At 51.8% G+C, this 14999-nt stretch overlaps 1 protein-coding gene across 1 annotated transcript; it reads left to right on the forward strand.

Annotated features, from left to right (window-relative positions):
• Positions 1–1382: 1382 nt before the first annotated feature.
• On the forward strand, positions 1383–12360 carry LOC311429204 (neuroepithelial cell-transforming gene 1 protein-like). The gene is made up of 10 exons (XM_084505658.1): positions 1383–1495; positions 5366–5473; positions 6248–6415; positions 7173–7235; positions 7695–7791; positions 7900–7976; positions 8479–8736; positions 9013–9183; positions 10050–10236; positions 10596–12360. The coding sequence occupies exons 1-10, from the start codon at positions 1403–1405 to the stop codon at positions 10988–10990; spliced, it is 1617 nt and encodes a 538-aa protein (XP_084361784.1). The 5' UTR covers positions 1383–1402; the 3' UTR covers positions 10991–12360.
• The last annotated feature ends 2639 nt before the right edge of the window (positions 12361–14999 follow it).

Raw genomic sequence — 14999 nt, forward strand, 5'->3', positions numbered from 1 at the left:
TGGTGTGAGCCAGACCCTGCCCAGCAGAGGGGTTGGGGAAGGCACAAAGGCAGCCAGAGCCAGGGCAGAGGGTTAAAGGGGCACTGGGAACACAGAGGGAGATGCTGGTGGGTCAAGGAACATGTCCTGGGGTAGGGGGAAGCTGGGATTGTGGCGTGGAGCGTGTAGGGTACGACTCCAGAAGTCAGGCTCGGTAGCTTCTGCTCACGAGGAACGAGTTTCCTTGCTTTTTCCATCCTTTTTGGCTCTCATCAGAGGATCCCCAAGTCCTACAGCCTCCTTCGGGATGGTTTGCCCCCCTCCCACCCTCACAGCCCCTCCATCAAACTCAGGGATGGGTTTTCCAGAGCCACAAGCCCCTGGGTTAGTTGTTGGCTTAAAATTGACTCAACTCGCAGGAAAGAAGGTGACCTGGCTGACCAGCACCTGAAGAACCTCAACTTTCTGAGAACCCTGCGTTGGGCGACCCTAAACATTGCCAACCCCAAAACGAGGTTCAAGGGGCCTGGATTTCCAAGCTTTCCACCCAAAAGACGCAAAGCGGGCCAAAAATCAAACCAAAACAGGCCAGGGGAGAGGCCGACACGACTCGGTGCGTTTCCACCAGCACAGGAGCCCTTTTTTTACCTCAGAGATTTGTGTCGGTGCCAGAAATAATCGGGCTGAACAAACAAACAAAACCCTACAAGGCCCGGGCCTGCTGGGGCAGGCACCCCTGTGAGGAGAGGTGTGTGGGGGGGGGGGGAGCGGCTCTACCCCTGCCAGCAGGGCTTGGGGAGCCGAAAGCAGACTTCAAAGCGCAGGTTGGGGCAAGAATTGGGGTTTTGGAACAGGGAAGGTTGAGGTTGGTTAAAAAAAAATAACACAAGTTTGTGGCGGCCACCGCCTCGCGCCCCTGTGGCGGCAGCGAGGGAGAGACCGTGAGGAGAAACGCGTCCCGCCGCCAGCCCCGGGGGGCGGCTGAGCCTCAGCACCACAAATACCAACAGAGAAAAAGCAGGGAAACGGCCCCAAAACCTAAACACGCCTTTTAATTTGCTTATTTTTAACCCAAACGGTGAAAAAAAAAATGGAAAAAGAAAAAAATGTGTGTTTTCCAAACCACTTTCTGTCACAAAACGTGAGGAACGCACCCCTCGCCCCTCACAGGTCCCCCCCCCTTAAAGCAAAGCATCCCCGGCTCTCGTTTTGGGGCGTTTTTTAAGGATTTTAGGAGAAAAAATAGGAAAGGGAGCGGGGGGGGGAGGGAGGGGATCCTGACCGGGGAGTGGGCGTGGCTATGGGGTGGGGCGTGGCTTGAGGGGGGCGTGGCCTCTGTCTTGGCCCCGCCCCCGGCGGTGAGGTCGGGGCGCGGCGCGGCGGCGGGCGCAGAGCGGCGGGGGGCGGCGGGGGGCGCGGGGCGATGGTGGCCCCCGGCGAGCTCGGGGGGCTGCTGCCCGTCAAGAGGACGATCCGAGTCATCGACGCCCAAAATCAGGCCTTCAGGGAGCAGGAGGTGAGCCGGAGATGAAGAACGAGGGGGAAAAAAAGGGTCGGGGAGCGGGTTTTTGGGGGGTCTCGTAGGGGTTTTGAGGGTAAAAGAGGTGGGTTTGGGGGCGGCGAGGAGCTAGGTGGTGTCCGGACCCGCCTTGAGGTGCAGGTTGTGAGTTAAAATTTTTTAAAAAATCAATTTTTTGTTAAAGGTTCTTGCAGGAGGGTCGTTCTGAGGGCGGGGGGCGAAGCGGGGCTGCTCCGGGGGGCTCTCTCCGTGCGCCGTCTCCTCCCGCTGCCAGGATTTTGCCTTATTAGGACCTGGAGCCAAAGCCCAAGTGTTGGTGGCTTTTCTTTTTATATATATAGAGAGAGTTGGTTTTGTACCCTGGTGTTACCCAGAGAGGGTAATTGCGTTCAGGGGAGGCTGTGGCACGTCTCCTGCAGGGACTGGAGGCAAAGTTCAGCAGCCAGGCAGGGATCAGTGGCGCTGGGCAGGGCGTTATTGCCCTGCACGGGGACAAGGGGAAGGGAGCTCCGGGCGGCTCTGTGGCCAGCACGCTGCACACACAGCTCCCACATTAAAGCCCTGCCTTTAAAAGAACCCCATTTGGGCAATCTCCTCCTGCAAAAGGGGAAACGGGTGCTGGGAGAGAAGTGAAATAAGGCAGGACTTATAAATATGAATAAATCGCCTCTGATTGTTAAAATGTATGGGTTTGGTACAGTGTAACCAGTGTGGTGTGAAGCTGTGGATCAGGGCTTGAGTAATGCCCCCTGAGCAATGTTCCTGGCAGTGCCGGGTACTCATTTGGTGTCAGGAGCCCCCAAATTTTGGGGCTGAACGCTCCAATTTTGGTGAGCAGCTCTGTGGATTTGGGAAAGGCAGAGGGTGGGGGATTCGCATCTGGCACAGGTAAAGGTGGCCGGGACCGAGGGGGAGCTTTGCTCAGCTTTCACGTGGATCTTAAAGATAGTCAGGTGGCGATGATTGCAGGCAAGGAATATTCGAGTTGGTGACTTAAAACCTTCTGCATACCTGGTTTAATTAATACAACCTCGGCTGCGTGCGGTTCGTCGATTTGTCACCGAGTTTGTATGCGCCGGGGACGGGGCTGGCACGGGGAGCATTGTCCTCTGCTAAATGAGCCCTGTAAAACCCACTAATTATTACCCAGCGCGGGGGAAAGGTTGCGTGCGTGCTGCTGGGGGAACGACTTAAGTTTTGTGTGGACGTTCGCAACGTATTTATATTCATTTCTAATCAAGAGCCCCTTTTTGGGGGAAAATGTGAATAGGAGAGCTGTGAACTCCCCAGGGTTTAATTACGTGGGGGCTGTAGTGCTCACCGCTGCTAACTTGCTACGGAAACGTCGCAGACTCGCTTCTAATCCGGGCTGCTGTAAGGAATACGGCGTGGAGACAGTCTGCTCATTGTTTGCAAGTACAGAACTAAAAAAAAAAAAAAAGCCCTGAGCCAAAGTTATCCCTAGCATGAACCACGCCGAGGCTCAGCTTACACCGCGGCTGAGCTCGAGCACAGGCGGAGGAGGCTCGCAGCACGTCACCCCCGGCTGAAACGCAGATCACAGGGAAGGTGAGGCTTCTGAGAGGGGGGCTGCCTGCCTCGGATCGAGTGATAGAGTTGGAAGGAGAAGAAGAAACAGATGCAGCTTGCTGGCAACGAAAGCATTCCCGTCCCAGACAGGACGGAAAGTGGGATTTCTTTTCAAGAGAGGGGAAACGGCCTTTTGCTGAGCACTTTTGTAGCGCACAGAAGACTTTCTGTTGGCCAAACACCCCGAGGGAGCACAGGGCACGGACAGAAAACACTCGGGTCTTGCCCATCTGTGAAATTCCTCCCTCTGCAGAGCAGAGGATTGCTCACAAGAGCAGAGCTTTTTGCTCCCAGCCTGTCTTGGTGCCTCCCAGCTGCTCTTCCAAAAGGTCCCGCTGGGACAGGGAGCCCCTTTGTGCCTCCTGGCCCGAGCAGAGGCAGGAATGCCCTCCGCCAGGCCTCGTGCATGTGTCACAGATGTGCGGGGAAGGCATCCACACGTGTCCCTTCACACAGACACTGTGTCACTCATTTCACACCGTGTCACTCTATCTCCTTTCTGGCCCTGCTGCCAGAAGGCTACAAAATACCCTAGGAGCATCCTAAAGCACCGAGCTTCCTTACTGCTCATTTTCAGCATCACATTTTTTCCTTTCCATGCTATTTATACCCCTGGCCTTGCCCGAGCTGTGTGTGGCTCACTCCTGTGTGTTTTCTGCTCGCATTCCTGTAGTTTCTTAGGCTTCTCTTGGCTCACATCCCCTTTCTCCCAGTCCACGGATACGTGCTTTCAGAGAACTGAATTACCTCTCCTTTCTCTGCAGCCAGAAACGTCTGTAAGTAATTAAAGTTTCCTCGTTTCCTGAGCACGGCCTGCTGGATAAACCTTTCCCAACCAACGTTTCCTGAAAGCTCGAGGCTGGCAGAGGGGCCAAGTGCCTGCAGCGTCCCCGCTGCTGTTCCTAAACCCTCTGAGGGTCGGGCCCATGCTCGAGGGTGCCCTCTTGGAGCTTTCCCCTTTCCTACATCGCTTCTGTAATCCTGAGACTACCCAAACGTTTCGAGCACAGCCTCAAAACACCCTTTGAGTGGTGCCAAGAGGTCTTGGTGCTCTGCTTCGGCTTCCTCAGCCCTAACTGGGACCCAGCTCTCGCTGCGGGTTCCTGTTCCCCTTTTCTGCTTTCAGCTCCTGGTGCTGCACAGGAGCAGAGGCTTTGGGCTCCCAGTCCTGCAACCTCAGGCTGGAGATGGAGATGCTAAAAAATTTGAGCTAAGCAAGCCTTCACCTTCTAGTCTTTGATACAGGAGAGGAGAAGCTTAGCTGTAATTAACCAAAAACACCTAATGAGGTTTGGGGAAAGTTTCTAGGGAGACGGGAGTCAAAAAAGTAAAATAAAATAAAAGCTTTTATTAATTTATCCTAACGAAGAAACTTCCTTGTGCTGGTGAGTCACACCAACATCTGCCAGGTGCTTAGGAGCACCCGGGCACCTTCCCTGGGCACGATATCTTGATCCTACAGCCCGATATCTTGATCCAAAATTCGTGGGGTTGTCAGCGTGATGTTAAAACCCGCTCAGAGCTCGAGCACCGGTAGGTTTCCTGGGGACACTTCCTCATTTTTGGCAGCCTTCGGGTCGGGGCAGCGTTGAAAATGCTCTGGGCTCCCGGCGTGGATTAGCGGCGTAGAAAAGCAGAAGCTCTGCTTTTCAGATCTAAACACGGAGATGAAAAACGATGATGAGTCGCTGGGGAAGGGCAGAGCAGGAGGGGGAGGAAACTTTGTAAAAAAACCTTTTGGTTTTAAACTTCATCTGCTTCGAGTGTGCGTAGCCCTCGCAGGAATGTTCAGCATGCGGTCATTTGCCATTTGTTAGAAGAGCTGCTGAGGCCGGCCTGGGCTCCGACTGCTACTTTTCTCTCCAAAATCAAATTAAAATGGAAAAACACATTCTTTCGACAAAGGGAAACATGATAAAAGGGCGCAGCAGATCGCAGCTCCATCTTTAGATGAGTCGCCTGCCCTGTCAAGCAGCAGAGTGCTTCGGTCTATTTCTGTTTGAGCCTAATCCTGAATTCTGACGTGGGAGTTATCTTGCCTCTTCTGCACTGGGCAGAGGTTTTTTTTTTTTTTGCAGCTTTAATTGTAGCCCTAAAGTTCAGACAAATATTTACAGCCCCTGCTTTCCATTTGAGATGAATGGCTACTTCAAAACGCTTTCTTTGCAGTGTTTCCCATTCCTTCGGGGTGTTCATGCTTTTTAAACCTGCCTGGACAGCTTGAGAAATGAAGTGGGAGTCACAGCCAGTACAATTTGTTCTCTGCTTTATTTACAGGAGCCAAGCAATAAACGGGTTCGGCCTTTAGCACGGGTCACATCCTTGGCGAACTTGATCTCTCCTGTAAGAAATGGTGCAGTTCGGCGCTTTGGGCAGACAATCCAGGTAAAAAGCAGAGTTTTCTCGTCCTCTGTGGACGTGTGGGGGGTGATACTGGCTGTGGCAGGGGGCAGAAACAGGCACTGGGATTTCCAGGCAGCTTTTGAAAACCTGTAGGATCCATGCAAGGCCAGAAAGCTTGCTCGGGGATGAAGGAGAGTTCAGGAGTTCAGAGGTGGCTCTCTGTGTTGTCGAGGGCTTGGGGAGGGAAGCAGGAATAAACTTCAGATAAGGAGAACGGTGTTGGTAAACCGTCGCAGCCCTTGAGATAAGGCTCTGGGAGCTCGTGGCTAGATAGGAGCGAGCTGCCCTCGCTGCTGAGCGATGATGTCAGGGACGTGTTGCCCGAGGAACCGCCTGTGTCCAGGTGTGATCGCTGCTCTGCCTCTTGCAACACCGCTGTAGATCACGGGAGCAAAGTTCCACTGCCGTCTGACTCACCCCAGTATGAGCAGCGTTATGATCCCAATTTATTTACTTCCTCATGCCTTGGAAATAAACCCAAGCTTTATCTCCCTGTTCTCCTCCCCAGCACTGCTGCTGCTGGATCGGTGCAGAGAGGCACACGGAAAAGATTGCCAGGCTCAGGGCCCTCGGGTCCTTCTCAGCAGCCTGATTAAAGTGTTCCTTTATCTGAGGAAAAGTGTCTGGGTGTGTTTTCCTGCCCTGTGCAGCAGAGGAGGATGAAGGATTGGGAGGGGTGTGGGTAATACTGCTGCACTTCTGAACTCTAGGCTCTTTTTTAAAAACTTTCTTTCTTTTTTTCTTTAATCCCTGCAGTCATTCGCCCTTCGCAGCGACAGCAAATCCCCTGGCTGTGCCCAGAAGTCATGTAGCAGATCCGCTGCTCCCACCCCTCCTAAAAGAAGAAACAGTGTCCTCTGGTCTGAGATGCTAGACGTCAACATGAAAGAATCCCTGAGCACCAAAGAAATCAAGCGCCAGGAGGTAAGAACTGGCAGAGGCAGCTGAGGCTTGGTCCCTTTCCTTGGTGGGAAAAGAAATAGCGAGCATCTGTGGGTGATTGTGCCTTCCTGTGCACCTTCATTTCTAAACCACTAGATTTATTTCGGTGCCAGGCATGGGAAAAGGTAGGCTGCTCTCTCTCGAGTCACTAGGGAGCTCGTCTCCCCAGTTCGACCCTTCAGAGATGCCAAACTTTTTCACAGGGGTGCTCAGCGCTTGTGAAATTTGAGCCCCAGCCACGCTGGTTGCTTTGCAGCAGACCCAAAGTCGGGTTCCTTGTAAAGCCAGCTGTCTTTTTCTCCCAGCTCTTGACAATTGGTTGAGAGCCAAACAGCGAGGCCTTGGCTTGCCTTTTCCCTGTAGTTCTTAGACAAATCTTCTCCTGACAACACAGAAGCTGACTAAAGACGCCTGGGATTTGACCTCCGCGGTTTTCTGGGTTTTGTGTTTTTTGTTTTTTTCCTACTTGCCTGTGTAAAAGCAGTGATTTAAAAGGTGCTAATATTTAATTTGGCTTGTGCGTGAGCGTCAGAGCTTTCACACAGTTGGAGGTAATGTGGTTTTCTCCAAGCTGGGAAAGCCAACAGATTTACTCAGGGTTTTCATGCCCAGGTGGCATGAAATGATTCAGATGGCAAAAGCGAGGAGACAGGACGTACATTATGTTAGCTGAAAGGCTCCTTCAGAGGAAAACGGGGATTAAAAATGACCCTCAATGCTTTTATCCCCCTCCTCACAGGCCATCTATGAAATGTCCAGAGGAGAGCAGGACCTAATTGAGGACCTGAAACTTGCCAGGAAGGTGAGTGGTTTTTTCCTGCAGTCACTAATGGCGTTGCAGATAATTAAGTTTACTTACCCCCTGCAAACATTACACATCGGCTGCGTCAGGCCCAGAATCCACCTTTTGGAAACTCTCCTGGAAAGTTGAAGCAAGCAGTCGTGCTACCAGTGCTGCTTTGGTTGCAACAAATTCGGCCCTAAAACAATCGGGCTTTGCAGTCCTGTGCAAAGCTGGTTGGGGAGCTCCTCTCCCAGATGAGAACAGTTCAGGCAGGAAAGCCCTTCTCCTTTTTAGGCCTTGACGCCGTGATACAGAGTTGTTAAAACGATGTTGTAACATCACCCAAGTCAATGTTATTGTTTCGGCTTCACTTCAAATCTATCCTGCATTTGATACATCCCCTGGGTTTATATTTACATCGTCAGCTTTTAGCTGTGGGTGATCTGAATGCATTTTAACACGGACTTTCTTTGACAGGCTTATCATGATCCTATGCTGAAACTCTCCATCATGTCCGAGGAGGAGCTCACCCACATATTTGGGGACCTGGATTCTTATATTCCTCTGCATGAAGGTAAGAACAACCAGATACATTGACTAGGAGTTGCACTCGGTGCTTTCTCACATCAGAATAGTTTTCTGAGGCGTTGTGGCAGTTCCTAATTCTGCGTTTCAATTCCAGACTTGTTGGCAAGTTTAGGAGAAGCAACAAAACCAGACGGAACAGTGGAGCAGATTGGGCCCATTCTCGTGAAGTGGGTGAGTACAGAACTCTGCAGACACCAGGCTGACAATGATTATGAGCTTAAAGAACATTTAAAACTGGAAGCTGAAAAGCTGCGGGCTTTTGTGGCCTTGAGTGAAAGATTGAGGCGGAAATCCTGACTGCCCCAAAAACAATGGGACTCTGTCAGCTGTAATGGGCCACAATTTCATCTGGGAGACTCGCACTAGTGCGACTGCAATTACTTACTGATTTATGTTTGAAATGTCTACATTGTCCAGGCTGTTAGCAACTGATGTGAGCTCAGTAGTGCTGTTGCTGTTAATCTCAAACATCTGAACTTCAAAGGCACTGAATGTAGGACGCCCTTGTTCTCCTCACAAAAGGCTAGCTGCATATACAGGATGATCTGTTAGCTTTTTTTATCGGGCCCAGATATCTCAGTGAGGGAAGTAGAACTCCCCAAGCTTGACACGTTAATGTGATTTGGTTTTCCTGCATGGAATTTGACTCTTCAACACTATTCTTCTCCTGCAGTTACCGAGACTCCATGCCTACAAAGGTTACTGTAGCAATCAGCTGGCAGCCAAAGCGCTTCTGGATCAGAAGAAACAAGACCGGAGAGTGCAGGACTTCCTTCAGCGCTGCCTCGAGTCTCCTTTCAGCCGCAAGCTGGACCTCTGGAGCTTTTTGGACATTCCTCGAAGTCGGCTGGTCAAATACCCGCTGCTCCTCAAAGAGATCCTGAGGCACACTCCCAAAGACCATCCTGATATCCAGATCCTGGAAGAAGCCGTAAGTAACAGCGATTTCATGAGCATTGTTCTGACAGAGCCATGTCGTTCTGGAGCTCCAGAAAGCTTCCTTAAAACCCCAGCAGTTTTGTGGGGTGGCTTTCTCAGATCACATAAATCTGTGACAGTAACCCCTTGTGAAAGCAAATGGGTGATCAGTCCACGTGGACTCATCACGGGGAGGTTTTAAATAAAATAACTACATAAAAGAAGTTATACAAGAAGATACGCAACCATAGGTCCCTGTCTAATCATTTATAAATGTTTTATTTTTCAGATATCTATAATCCAAGGAGTCCTCTCTGACATCAACTTGAAGAAGGGGGAGTCAGAGTGCCAGTACTACATCGACAAGCTGGAATACCTGGATGAGAAGCAGAAGGACCCGAGGATTGAAAGCAGCAAAGTTTTGCTGTGCCACGGGGAGCTGAAGAATAAAAATGGGCATGTAAGTCCCTCGTGTTCATGGTAATTAATTCTCAGGTTTGAAAACCTTCCCTTAAAGGCAATTTGAAACTCCTTGTGGTAGCAGGACCAGGAGCCCTTCCATCCCCAGGGTTAGCCTAGACAATTACCTACGCTTTAAAAAGCCGAGGAAAAAGGACCTGATGGCAGGCTGCATTGCAGGCTGTAAGGGAAAGTTTCCTGCTGACAGTTCTACAATTGGCCTTCAAGGAGCTGGAAAATAATTAGCACAAAATTACCTTAGAAAGTGCGCTCTGTGCCCTAGCACTCCATCAAAAGGGATTTCCTGCTGCCTGTTTACTTTCAGGTGCTCTGACATTCCCCATTGTGGAGGCTGGCGCGCAGCTCTTCCAAACAAAAGTGTTCCTGCAGAAGCCTGTTTGGCTTTGAGATGAACTGCCAAGAGTTTATCTCCTCCTGCAGCAGCGCTGAAAGACCCTGCTGTACTCCAGGCTTTGCTGCCTTTTGTCCTGGCTTACAGGAGTAACCTCAGTTTAAAACATCAAATCTTTGTGTTATTTTTCGGTTGGTCGTTTTGAGGTTTTTTGTTTAATTCAGCCATTAACGCTGCAGGACACACGAAGCATTTTGTGTAGTCAGCAAACAAACTGCTTCTAATTATCCCCTTCTTTACCTTCTGCAAATCATAAATCAATTCTGAAGGCTCACAAAATAATAAACCTGATGATGTAAGCGTTGTATGTGCTGAGTGACTGTAACCAACAACTGTCAGGAAGCTACCGTGGGCGTGAGACTCGAGCTGAGGTGGCCTTGAATTCCAGAGGGTGTGTTATTGCTTTGCACAGAGCACAAGGCTTTGCTCATACATGGATATGTTTTCCCTTTCAGAAACTCTACGTCTTCCTCTTCCAAGACATCCTGGTTCTGACCCGGCCGGTGACTCGCAACGAGCGCCAGTCCTACCAAGTGTACCGCCAGCCCATCCCCGTCCAGGAGCTGCTCCTCGAAGACCTGCAGGACGGCGATGTGAAAATGGGAGGATCCTTCCGAGGAGCTTTTGGCAATTCGGATAAAGGTACGGCCCAACCCCGTCTGGGGATCCTCACTTGGTGGTGAGGAGAGCAAATCTCCATCAGGATGATCCCAGTGGGCGTGTGCCTTGCCCGTATCCACCTTTAGACTCACTGCTGGGCCTTGCAGTGTTAGATCTGGTGCCCATAAACTTTCATACGGCGCCTCGCGGTCGGAGCTAAAATTAGAAAACATCTATTTCAGTGCGACCAGGCTGGGGTTTTTTTGGGGGGAGAATGTTTGTAGGATTTTTGAACGCTTTCCCCGAAGCTGAGCGGGTCAGGCAGGGCTGCTCGCCTCGTGCCTGAATCTCTAAATACCGAGCTAGGAACTGATCTGCTTTTTCCTTTTGTTTACCTCCAGCTAAAAATATCTTCCGAGTTCGTTTCCAAGACCCTTCCTCGGGCCAGTCCCACACGCTGCAGGCCAACGACGTCTTCCACAAGCAGCAGTGGGTCAACTGCATCCGAACCGCCGTCGCCCCCTTCCAGCCGACTGCAGCAGCCGCCGCCGAGCTGCCGGAGCTGCCGGAGCTCAGCGAAGAGACGGAGGAGAACAACCCCTCGGTGCCCAACGTCAGGGCCCAGAGGAGGCAGTCTGGGGTTACAGAGATGGAGCTGGACGAGAGCGCGGCCGAGTGCGGCTCCGTCCTGGACTCGGAGGAAACCAAGGGCGTGAAAACGCACAGAACGCTCGCGGGGCACAGGAAAACGAGGGAGAAGCAGCTGAGCAGCAAGCGGAAAGAAACGCTGGTGTGAAGAGCCCAGCAGAAGACTGTTTATTTATAAATACCGTGTACATTTTTCTTGTCATGTGAGCATGATTGGATTTGCTCTTCTGAACAGAAGTGTCTTTTTTTTTTTCGTGTTGTAATGGCAGCTACTGGTATACAGTTAACACTGTTGAACTGGAGTCTGTTTTTTCCTAAAGCAACCACTCTTGACCCTGTTTTTACGCTCTTAGTCTGTGATTCAGAAGCCCTCGTGGGTTTTTTTTGACTGCTTCCGGCAGATTTTTTTTTTTTGAAGAGCACACCTTGGTTTCTGAAAGATTGCCACGTGGTGATTGAGGCCGGGAAACGGGAAGCCTAAAGCAGAAGTTGGTGCCCTCACCACGAGCCTGGTGGCGTCCCACTGCAGGGGAACACTTTGGATCCGTGCTGCGGGAGCCCTTCTAAAGCGGGCCCGAAAGCTGGAGTCACATTTTCTTTTTGCCTCGAATAGTGCATGTTTTGCAGTGTCTGGTTATCATCACCCGTGTGACTTTCCATCTTTTTTGTAAAAAAAAAGGACAAAAAATCAGACCCCAGGTTCAACAGGTTCTCAATTTACCTACTGGAATCTTTCCTCCTGGTGTGTTCATTGTACATTCCTCATTTTCACTCATGTAACCTGCCGCATATTTAATTTTTTTTTATTAGTTGGTTTTGTTTCAAATACTTGTTTGGGTTTTTTTTTTTTTGGTTTTCTTTTTTTTACTTTTGTATTTTCGTCACCTTCAGTCTTTCAGACTTGGCATTTCCTTTCAAGTACTTGATCCTTCTGGTTCGGAGGCGCGCGCGCGTTAACGTTAGCGCTGCGCTGAGCTCTGGACTCCTGAAAGAGAACTGCGTTGTACGGGGTGGGGTAGGAAAGGTGTTTTGTAGGCACGTTGCAAAGGGTTTGGGGAGGGAAAAAGAGCAGCAGCTGTAGAGGGGAATAGCAAGGGAGTGAAAGTAGCTTTTGTAGTTACTGTTTGGTGAAAATGAAGCCCCTTCCATGGGGTGGGGCAGGCTGGAGGCAGCCGAGAGGATTTTGCATGTGGTAGAAAGGTAGAGAAGGGAAGCGTCTGCGGCGGAGGAGATGGGGAGAGGGAAGAGGTAGAGGTGTACATAGTCGTAACGGCGGCCCTGCCGCCTTCTAGCAGTCCAAAGAATTGGTGTGAGAAGCCAGCTGGGAGAAACAAAGCGCTACCAGCTCCGCTCGAAGCCAAATTGTCGTCCCCGCGCCGCGGGTGGCTGCGAGGGATCCCGTCCCTCGGCGCGGGAGGTGGGTGGAAAAGGTGTACATAGACACGAAGCCGTGTGGTTCTCTGTAAATGTCTTGTACAGTTTCGATTGCCAAGTACAATTAAATTTGCGACAGCCTTCTCCTCGTCTGGCGTGAGTTGTTTCATGGGCAGGGCACCCGAAATGCCATCGGGGTTATCGGGCTGCGGTACGGGGGAAGCGGAGAAACCCTGGGCACCTGGCTGGGCCCCGGAGCCCTCGTGAGGAAGCTGTGGGTTTCTCAAAATCATCTTTTTGGTCATGATTACTCTTTTTTATTATTATTATTTATTTTATTTTTTATTTTTTTTTAACCACTGAGGCCCAGCAGGACACGAGCCAGGGCTTTATGGCTGGTGACAGGCGGGCGCTGGGAAAGGGCACAGCTCCCTGAGTCACCCTGCTGCTTCCCTGGGCTTTCAGGGGAAAAGGGAGCAGGGGTGATGGTCGCTGCCCTGCCCTGCTGGTGGCACACCGAGTCCTCGCTGCTTCCCTGGGTGTCCTGCACGTGTTTCTCTTCATCCTGAGCTCTGATAACCCGAGTATTAATTGTCCTTGTTCCTCCTGCGTGCTGTGAAGTGATACCGTGCGGCTGCCCGCGGAAAGAAACCGGCTCTACCCACACCAACCCGCACTTCTCCAAACGCAGAGCTAAAGGAAATTTACGTTGGATCCCAAAAACAGCTCCCAAGCCACCCCACAGCCCCGGCGGGGAAAAAGGTGGCCCCGTTTAGTGAGCGTTTAGAAATAAATCCCTGAGCTGGAGGAGAACACGGCTGGACAGACCTGGGGAGCACCCTGGGGAGCCTCTCCGGAGGCGAATTATGAGTGGTGATGATGAAATCACCCCAAAATCTGCAGGCTGCCCGCGTAGGGCACGGCTCTGTGTTTGCCTCCCCATTTTTAACCCCTTAATTTGACTTTTAAGCTGGAGGGAGGCTTAGGAGCGAGGCGCCTTGAAGGAAAGCTCCTTTTGCAGACGCACACACACAAAAAAAAGGCTTCGGGGAGCTGCGGGGGCACCCGGCTCGGCCTCAAAGGAGAGGAAATCCTGCGGCGAGGCGCGGACAGAGCTCGCTCTGCTCTTCACGCAGCCGAGACTTGGCCGTGAGCCGCCTTGCCCCGCTCGGCGCTGGGCCCACGCGCTCCCCGGGACGAAACCGCAGCACGGCCACCGCCTCCGCCCTCGCTCTGCTAGACTAAACACGCCGGGGCTGCCTGGCTGCCAGCGGGTCCTGGCCCTCTCCTCTTTCTCCTTCTCCCTCTTTATCTCCCTCTCCTCTCCTTCTCCTCTCTTCTCCCTCTCCTTCTCCTTGTCCTCTCCCTCTCCTTCTTTTTTTTTCTCTTTCTTCTCCCTCTCTCTCCCCCCTCCTCTCTTCTCCTCCTTCTCCTTCTCCTTCTCCCCTTTTCTCCTTCTTCTCCTTCTTCTCCTCCTCTCTCTCCTTCTTTCTCTCTCTCCTTCTCCCTCATCTCCCTCTCCCTCTCTCTCTCCCTCTCCTCCTCTTTCTTCTTCTCCTCCTTCCCCTTTCTCATCTTCCTCTTCTTCTCCTTCTCCTTCCTCTCCCTCTTTCTCCTTCTCCTCTCTTCTCCCTCTCCTCCTTCTCCTTCTCCTCTCCCCCCTCCTCTTTTCTTCTCCTTCTCCCTCTCCTTCTCCTCTCTCCCTCTCCTTCTCTTTTCTTCTCCTTTTTCTTCTTCTCCCTCTCTCCCTTTTCTCCTCCTTCCCCTTCCTCACCTCCTTCTCCCTCTCCTTCTCTCTTCTCCCTCTCCCTCTCTTCTTTTCTTCTCCTTATCCTTCTCCTCCATCTCCCTCTTCCTCTTCTCTCCTTTTTCTTCTCCTTTTTCCCTTTTCCCTTCCGTTTCCCCTTCCCCTTCTCCTTTTCTCCTTCTCCCTCCCCCTTTCCTCTTTCCTTCTCTCTCTCCTCCTTCTCCCCCTCTCCCTCTTCTCTCTTTTTCCTCTTCTCTCCTCCTTATCCTTATCCTACACCCCTGCCCCGAGCACCTCCCCGGCACCCCAACCCTTCTCTGCTCCACAGGGACATCTGGCAGGTCCTTTTGGGTTAGAAAAACCCAATTTGGGGCACGCAGACCCCGTTGTTCGCCCCCGTTTTTTGGGAAACCTCACTAAAACCTCAACCACAAACCGCAAAAACTTGTCTGGGAAAGCAAACCCAGACACATCTGCGCTTGTGGTGCAAGCCACATGGGTCGGGATAATTCATCAGGATGCTTCCAACCGTTCATTTTGGGGATTTTTTTAGCTGTTTTGGGGGTCAGACCGCCTTAAGGCAGATGTTGGGGTTGAGCAGCAAAACACCGCATGAGACTGACACCCAGCAGGGTCCTCCCCCTGCTCCATCAGGATTTTATGGGCCAGCAGGCAGGTTGAGGAGGTTAATTAAGTGCCGTGCTAATGAGGTTGTAATTAAGTATGGTCAAAATCAAGGGCTGGCCTGACCTCCTCCCAGATTGGGTGGCAATTTGGGATGGGCAGGGGGAGGCAGAGGGTGATGGGGAGGGGATGGGTGGGGATGGGGGAGAGAGATGGGGAGGTGCTGGGTGCTACTGGTGGGTACTGGTGGGTACTGGTGGTGGGAATTGATGGATGCCGGGGCCAGGGAGGTGTCAGAGGAGCAACCCCTCCGTCCTCTTCCAGCGTTGCTCAGCACCAAGGCAAGGATGGAGCCTCCCGTTATCAAGACCACCCTGGTGCCCCCCTCCTGTTGGAGCTCAGACGAGCCCCC

The sequence above is a fragment of the Aythya ferina genome, assembly GCF_964211825.1.
Source record: "Aythya ferina genome assembly, chromosome: 1".
Classification (NCBI taxonomy): domain Eukaryota; kingdom Metazoa; phylum Chordata; class Aves; order Anseriformes; family Anatidae; genus Aythya; species Aythya ferina.

Bases quoted from the DNA above. Each gene is read 5' to 3' on its own strand.
- LOC311429204 (XM_084505658.1), top strand. From the start codon at position 1,403: ATGGTGGCCCCCGGCGAGCTCGGGGGGCTGCTGCCCGTCAAGAGGACG. The intron at 5,474-6,247 runs GTAAAAAGCAGA...TAATCCCTGCAG, and splicing joins GCTTTGGGCAGACAATCCAG to TCATTCGCCCTTCGCAGCGA. The intron at 9,184-10,049 runs GTAAGTCCCTCG...TTTCCCTTTCAG, and splicing joins TGAAGAATAAAAATGGGCAT to AAACTCTACGTCTTCCTCTT.